Genomic DNA, 8,474 nt, shown 5'->3' with positions numbered 1-8,474 from the left:
GCAAAGAATCTAATTTATTTATATTCCTCTAGAATTACAGTCCATTGGAAGGAATTAGATGATTCTTGTGTGTACCGGATGCGTACAGAGGTTGCACGACACGTGAAAATCTTAGAATTTATTTATCTGAAAGTGCAGGACCTGATATTTAATGTTTGAACCAACACTTTATAGCCTGTAAGGACCGCTTTTAACTCCTTTTTGAGGATTTTGTATTTACATATACATTGAAAAATAGTTTGTTGTTGCTAAATCAGTCTTCCTAAGATGATTTTCAACGTATCTTACAGTGATTGATTTGACATCCAAGAACATTCGAATACGTCACTTTGTCCCATTCGGAACCTAAGGGGTCCCTAAGAATTATCCTAGGAAGCCACTTCAATTCTTTAAAATTCCTAATCATGCAGGCATGAATATATACATCTATGCATAATGCATGCGGTCAAATATAGTGTTTCGGTGCTTGACGCGAACATTATATATTATATATAATCTAATCTAAAATTTGTCTTTCTTAAATTTAGTCTATCACATTTCCTGCACGTAGCTTGCAGGAAAAATTCCAGTTCTGCCGTTCAGTTCACCCATCCACCAATCCATGTCTTGCTTTTCAGTTATGTTAATAGCATCTCCAGCTCTAATTGTGAGTTCATCGTTTTGAACTGCGTCGTAATCATATTGTGCTATACATTGACCTATGAAGCCTGAAGATAAACAGCATAAAGAACTCAAACTTTAAGGCCCACCCTGGCACTGATGTGGCGGGCTGAAGTCAATTCAAGATTACAAAGACAAAGTTCTACAACGTGACATGCCTGGGTTGTTTTATGGGCATATAATAAGTTTGCATGCTTAAAAAAAACCGTACCTGATGCTCTATTATCTTCGTCGAATTCGTCATCTATAAAAACAAACAGCGTAAACCATTACCCTGAGTTCTGAGCTATAGTAATGAGCTAGAGTTTGATAACTGAGTTTGGCATTTCAGCAATCATATGGCTAACATCTTTGGTGTCTGTTGCTTTAAAAATGGCGCAGAAAAAATGATGCAAATTTGATGATAGAAGATTGATGCAAATTTGATGATTGCACACAACTGATGTGCTTAAACTTTAAATATTTGCCCAATATAGTAGAGGGAATACGAACATTTTAACAATAAATGAAGCAGAATTTTTGTGTATATAATACATAGCTATATAGTATATGGGGTGCGTCATACATAGTCATGACTTTGTTTGCCACTGTAGCAAGCGAATAGGTGAACCCAAAAAAATATTTTTATGGAGCAAGTTTGATAAGAATAAAAGATATAAATAACGTACCACTTGGATAACCATGATCTACATTATCACTGCCATAGCTCATCGTTGCCGCTCTTGTTATTTCACCGACTGGAATCCTCAAAATACTTAGTGCTAGCCCCTAAAAAAACGTATTAGAGGTAACGATTTTAGCCTTCAATGCAATACACCTTGAAAATATTTCTGAATACCTTTTTCTGATATATAAATATACTATTTTTGAAAAAATTATTGACGTTCGCTAATAGACATGCAGCCATCATGCCGACCTAGTACCCAGGGTTTTTCTTCATGCATGCATCATCATTGGACAGCAACCCTGTCAAAGGGTAATAGTTGGATGTTTTCTTCAAACAAACCTACCTGCTTGTCTTTCCCGGTTTCAATATACGACGATAATCTGTGACCGGGTGCTTCTTGCCGATTGACTTGAGCCAACGCGTGTTGTAATTTGTAAAGACTCCCGTCTAAGCTGTTTATTACTTCATTAGCCTTGAAAGAAAACATTATTTTTTAACAATTATTCGCCGAGGGCGAGGTGATTTTCGGGGAATATTCACCGAGACGAAAATTGTTTTAGTATTTTTGCACAAGTGAATTGACACAAGAACTGCATTTTTTCGCTTATCTCCTTGCAAGAAACGTCCACAAAACGGCAAACTTGAAGGTGAATATTACAGCATAATACGTCAAATTTGACCAATCAGAATATAGGATTTGTTATAGTCACTTGTGCAAAAATACTAAAACATGATAATGAAAATTTCAAATTAATAAAAAATCTTTGGTTCATTTGGGACGTTGTTTTACAGTTCATATATAGGTAGGAAATAATATATCATTACATTACATAATATACTAACCGCAGCAAGTTGGTCAGCAACGTTCATTTGTCCTTCTTCATTTGTATAACTTGGAGATGATTCATAAACATTGAAGAGATGTTCAATTCCTTGATTAATAAAACGGTAAATTAAAACACGATATATCGTATATAAATGTAATATTATTTGCATGTTGTCTGTGGGTGCCTGAAATGACCAAAATGAAGTAAGAAATAAAGATTTTAAAAAGCCAAACAAAGATGTTGTCATGCGCATGCAGCTTTTTTGTAAAACAAAAAGGTGAGTGATGATTGATAAAGACTTTGAAATTAAGAAGTCGAGGCATTACCGGAATTTTCTATCTTCAAACAACTATGTACCTACACACCCTCTCTAGCTTTAATTTCTCTTTTAAGATCAGCGGTAAGATCTTGAATTTTTGCTTCCAGCCGTTGCTTCCTCCTGTCAGTGGCAATTGTGTTTTGAAAATCTTCTTCCTGGCATTGTGTAAAAACATGAGTGTCATGCACGAAGCAGGCCTGGACTTGTGAACAAGATTTCATGCTAGGCACACGAAGTAGCATAAAATTGAGGTGAATTGGCACGTCAATGTTTAGCCTGCTTGCTGGCTCTTCTTATACAGCAGAAGTGTGAGTTAACTATTAACATTTAATAACATGTATTCCACCAGCGTACTAAGGATCGAAACACGACTACGGACAGTTGCACTTACGAAATAATCGGTCAATAATTGCTCAGCGGATTCGCGATCTGTCCCTCTTTGCTCTGCGACTGAGTAAATATCTTCATTTGGTTCAATCCTTGATGAGTCATCCTGGACATTTTGGTAACTCTATACATATTAATGATTTTTTTTTAAAAATACTATTCTAAAACTGTCAGATTTCAGAATTCATGAATGTGCAGTCTTCAATCCATCAACGTTGGTTGAGTTTGTGACTGTGAGTTTGTGAAAGCACGTAAATTGAAATCCTGGGAACGTAAAGTAAAAACGGTGCCTCGTCAAAACACGCAAGGCAATTCCCTTCTTCATACGTAAATTTACCTGTTGCATTTGAGGAATAACTCCTTCCAACATCTCACTGTACTTGATAAATAGTTCTTTTATATGCTGTATTCTTTCGCATTCAGTTGTTTCACAAGTCTTTACGAATAAATCCATAAATTGAGGTAATATGAGGTTATATATTAATATAGTAAACAGTTTCTTTATTAAAGCAGTTGCCATAAAATATCGGATATATATATATATAGACTACCAGTATACCTGAGAAAATCTTCGAATAGCAGATGCTAGCTCAATTCGTCCTCTTTCTGCTTTTAAATTGAAGTCTTTATACTCACGATCTAAATGTAAAGAGGTCACAGCAAATGGATAACGAAAACTCATTGCGCTGAAACATCTCATGTAATACATTTTGTTAACCTACCAGCTTTCTCAATACCACTTGCTGCTTTCTTGCATTTTGCTTCGAGCTATACAGTTCAGAGAGAAGAAATTAATTCAAGGCCTAATTTAATGACGCATTTTCGTCGCGTCGAATGCAATTAGCTTTTTCCCAATCGAGCAGGGTACTGGGTCTAGTCGAGAACCGCAAAGTATTTATTGCCTTTTTGGAGGGAGAGGAAATATAAGTCTGAAATAATTTATCCCTCCAAACAGTCCATGGATGCTTTGCGGTTCGCGACCAGACCCAGTACCCTGCTCAATTAGAAAATGGCTAATTCACGTAATAGATGAGATAAAAACTTCATATAGCCTGATAACCATTTCATATGATCTATTGTTTGATTTGACGCAACCAAAATGCGACGTATAAACTAGGCATAAGTTTAACAACATTCAGTTACATCGATATTCATCCGTACGAAAACAAACAAGGAATTCACATGTTGTTGGAACGGAAAGAACAACGTGAGTGTCAATAAGGAAAAAGTTGAGATGTAAAGTGAATGGATGTGATCAATGAAACTTACTTTCAATAACTCCTTTTCGGAAATTGCTTTCTTTTTACCACTTTTCGCCTCTTCGTATTGTTCAACTGAGCTTTCGTAATCACGAGCTTTTAAATGAGAATTTTTCTTGGCCTGAATAGGAAGTAGAATTTAAGGGTGGATGAATACATGCAGTTAGATACAGGCACAGATACACGTTATCGAGAGCATAGTGCATAGGTCCAGGGACAAGATTTCGGTTCGGAACCATTTCAATGGCGTTAAAAAGTTTATTTGATGGGAGGAGGGGAAATGGGCATTTTCCCCTCAGGTATTTACACCCGTTTCCCTATTGAACATATAAATGAATATATATAGTGAAGCATCTAGTAATTCCCAGGATCTTTTTTCTAATTCAATTCAACCCTATCTTTGATTAGAGATTGATCCAGCTGCAACGAAGGTTAAGAAGAGGCTGTGGGCTGGGAAGGAATGAAATCCACGTTTTTTATGACCTACTTTTTGTTCCTCGGTTCTCTTGTCACTGTACAACTTAATCGATTTCTCAACTTGCTGCTCAACCTAACATAAAGAGGGAAGAGATTTATATATAATAAATACTATACCCTAACCGTAATATTGAGAAAATAAAAACTTCAAGGTTATAAAAAACCATCTTTACTGGGAAATTTAGATTAGGACAATCTTTCAAAGCAAAAGCCCACAAGATAATTAAAGCACACTTGTTAATGTTCTACCGGTTTTCTTGTCTTCGTTTGATTGTCAATAAAAATTTTTAGTTCTTTCACAGCGTCATCATTCAGCCTACCAGCTAAGTTCCTAAACGTAATTGCATTTATTGATTAAAACAATTAATTTGCAATTGTATATGTATAGATAAAATATGAAAGGCAATTCTAATCATGTGTTCACAATATGTTAAATATATCTTCACGAAATAGTAAATGCGACAAAAAATTGTGAAAAAGAAAGAATGCAACACATGCAATATAACCTTTCTCTTTCACATTTATATAAATAAGGATTGCCTTCCTACTTGTGCAATTCCGCTTCGCTTTCAATTTCCGAGGCCACTTTTGCCCAGGCTGTCTTGAGTGTTCTAACAATATTTTTAAAAAATGTACAATTTGCTTCGATCAAACAAGAATTATCAATATATTTATTTCAACTCACCCTACAAGATCCTTTCCACATTTTGATGCTTTAAGAGCCAATTGTGTCAAATTTTCAGCATAGGTCTGCTCAAGTTTTGACCTAAAATAATGTCAAAATACATGTCAGAATATAACGTTCATCTGAAGCATTTTAAGTTGATGAGACGAGTATATTTATCGTCAGGACTATATGACAGGAAAAGATGGTCATGTATGAAATCAACTTTTTTTCTTGCAAAGTTGTTAAAAGCATAGCGTGTGAAAGCTTTTGTTTTAGTCGTCGACTACTTTTAATCTCCGCGCGGTTGCTAAATCAGTATTTAATCGGTAGTGTTTTTATCTATTTTAGGCAGTTCTTGCAGCCACGGTGCAACTGCGACCTTATTTGGATATTGATGTCAGAGCTTTCGTTATTTTACATAACACGATATTATAAGCATAGCACAATGTGGTCCAATACTTATTGATTCCTACACGAAATATTTTCTAAGCTACTACAGCCTCATAAATCCATATAATAATTTACCACCGATTGAAAACAACGGATCTCGTATTCTAGGATGTTTTCAAAAACCTGTTAAAATATCACGAGAATTAGGAAACGGATTTTTTTCATAAAGTCAACATCACATGGAAATTTATAAAAGAAACTCAAATGCAAAGCCAATGGCATTAATGATTGCCTTAAAACTAAGAGTTTAACAATTTTAACAACTTTCATCAACAGCTGTCACATAATGTAAGAAAATAATGAAACAGAATAACTTCGAAGAATTGAATGACATTAGCTATTAAGGCAGAGTTGTAGCTATTTCTTGCATGCAAGCTGTAGTGGAGTTGGTATTGTGATATATCAGGTAATGATTGTTTAGTTGTAACTTCACATTACACAAATACTGTTATAGAATGCAGTTTTGCGCATGAAACAAACTCAATCAAGTCACATTTTAGGGCATTGTTCTATTACTTATCAACCCATCCACACTGTGACCAAGGTTTCCACAATTGAAGGAAATTTCTATCAATCAACCAGAACAAGGGAGGGCAGGTAATAGGAGATATTATGCAGTTTTTTCAAGTTCTTTTTGTCTCTCTTTTTCTAAGTCATGGAACCCAGACTTACATATTGTCGATGTTACAGTCATAGGGCAAGGAAATAAGGGAAATTATGAACTCAGTAAATCAAATAGTAAATGGTGACTAAGTGAATTGCTCAATTTTTATTGAATTTGGTATTGTATTGTAGGCTGCCTCCCAGATAGAATTCTAAGCTGCTAGAAGGTTACTTCTGCAAGGTTATATTGCTGCAACTGTAATGAACTCTTACACATCAATAATCATTAGGTACTATGTATGATTATGTCTAGATTTCCTAATCAAATTAGATTTCCTGCCAAATCACAAAGTTGCCTTAATAACATACAGCAACAAACCATTGCCAATGAATAACACACTTGGCCCCTCAAATATTTTGCAATATGATATTAATTGTAATAGCCTAATATATTATATACTGCTATACATTTACCCAGCTAAATTGGTAGCAATTTCCTGTTAATAAATAATTTGGTACCGGTACACAGTATATCTTTTGCAGTATTAAAATGTTAAAACTGTGCGAATGCCATTGGGTATTTCATATATTATCTATTTTATTTCATCAGTTGAAATGTCTAAGCATGAAATAACAGCCAGCTATTAGGTAGCCTTTGGGGCTTTTTTTCTCATCCGAATATACCTTAATTCTTTCTCGGTATCTTAAATAGAATATCAAATACATTCCTCAATTGATTCTCCAATTGAGTGTAACAGAAAAAGCAAATATCCAAATAACAAATACTATGGTTTACTAGTCAAAGGAATGTTCAAAGTTGTTTATTGTCATAGTTATCAAATTTTGTTTAATTGTGAAAGTAATTAAACTTTTGATTTAAAAATGATCAAAGTATTTATACTTAAAAGCTACTGTACAGTATACAATTGTATTGATTCACAATGACAGCTATAATAGTTTATTCAACAAAACGGCATATTATTAATCTTGATAAACGATCTGTCGATAACGCGATGGTTATTTAAAATCAATTTACAGTATGTCAGTCAAAACAATGTTGATTTATGGAACAGATGTATTGAACGATAATCACTTACCTGGAATGCAGTATACTACAAACATCCTTACAGAATTCATTGCTCTGCCTGCAATACTTTCGCAGTTCGTCAAAACTTTTTACATCCTATTTACACAGAAATGGAAGGTTTTCATTCTTTCGAAGATCTATTATTATGCTCGCCTATTAGCAAATTGATTCAACAATGGTTTTAGAGATTATGATTCTGAAAATGCAGCCTGAAATCAACAGAGCTATAATATGAGCTATAATATGGTATATGTAATTTCTTACCCAGAATCGATCTTCAAATTTCACCATATTAGTAAATTTGAAGATTTTATAAAGTTCTTGTTTGTTTTGGTTTCCTTGCTTGCGTTATTTTGTTTTCAAAACAGGCTGTGAACTTTGTATCAAGTTAGTTAATTTGTAGCCTTGAAAATATTTTGTTAGGTACCAAGCTTCGCAACGATTACATCACCACGGCCCACACAAGGGCATATAAACCATTGCCTCATATATGAATGTCTCATACTGGATACGATATATTTTGTGTATATTATGACAACAAAAATAGGGTTGATAGTCGTAGGAGACCAGTGAAATCAGAGGGTCCTCCTCTTAGACAGTTTTATCGCTACTGTACCACCAAGTGTACTGTACCCATAGGTTACTGATTTACTGTACCCACAGCCGTCCCAATCATACTTTTGACCCTGTATATAGCGTATAGTCTATAGAGGAAGAAACATGATTTGAAAAACTATATCTTATAAACTCAAGATACGAGTTGTGGACCGGTCAAGACTCCCTCAAAGAGCAGCGATCTTGATTTTGGGGCAGGGCGTTTTTGAGACATCTTATTAGCGCTATTACTATAATTGCAAACGATTGCATTTGGAGCTATATGTCAAGGCAGGTTTTGCAAGCGCCGAGGTATGCGCGGGTGTAGTCAGTTCACAGAACCGTCAGGACGATTCTTGTTTTCTGTGAATTTTTCCATAACATCAACAAATATGTGTAATGAATAAATGAAAGAACGAATGGGGTTGTTTACCATAACTTACACACTCCTTCGTACCTACCAAAAGGAGACGATGA

At 34.8% G+C, this 8,474-nt stretch overlaps 1 protein-coding gene across 1 annotated transcript; it reads right to left on the bottom strand.

The window, feature by feature from the left end:
* Window positions 1-31: 31 nt before the first annotated feature.
* On the bottom strand, window positions 32-7,824 carry LOC114522357 (nostrin-like). Its single transcript, XM_028543031.1, has 17 exons — window positions 7,668-7,824; window positions 7,414-7,499; window positions 5,282-5,362; window positions 5,145-5,207; window positions 4,846-4,927; window positions 4,607-4,669; window positions 4,130-4,240; window positions 3,583-3,628; window positions 3,420-3,499; window positions 3,198-3,296; window positions 2,865-2,984; window positions 2,520-2,628; window positions 2,171-2,259; window positions 1,671-1,799; window positions 1,329-1,428; window positions 872-904; window positions 32-707 (listed from the first exon to the last, which is right to left on the bottom strand). Exons 1-17 carry the CDS (start codon window positions 7,692-7,694, stop codon window positions 532-534), a joined length of 1,494 nt encoding a protein of 497 aa, XP_028398832.1. The 5' UTR covers window positions 7,695-7,824; the 3' UTR covers window positions 32-531.
* Between the last annotated feature and the right edge of the window lie 650 nt (window positions 7,825-8,474).

The sequence above is a fragment of the Dendronephthya gigantea genome, unplaced genomic scaffold (genome assembly GCF_004324835.1).
Source record: "Dendronephthya gigantea isolate DGI-Jeju-01 unplaced genomic scaffold, DenGig_1.0 000000F, whole genome shotgun sequence".
NCBI lineage: Eukaryota > Metazoa > Cnidaria > Anthozoa > Malacalcyonacea > Nephtheidae > Dendronephthya > Dendronephthya gigantea.
Note: the sequence above shows the minus strand (reverse complement) of the source record. Positions and strands in the feature narration are given on the sequence as shown.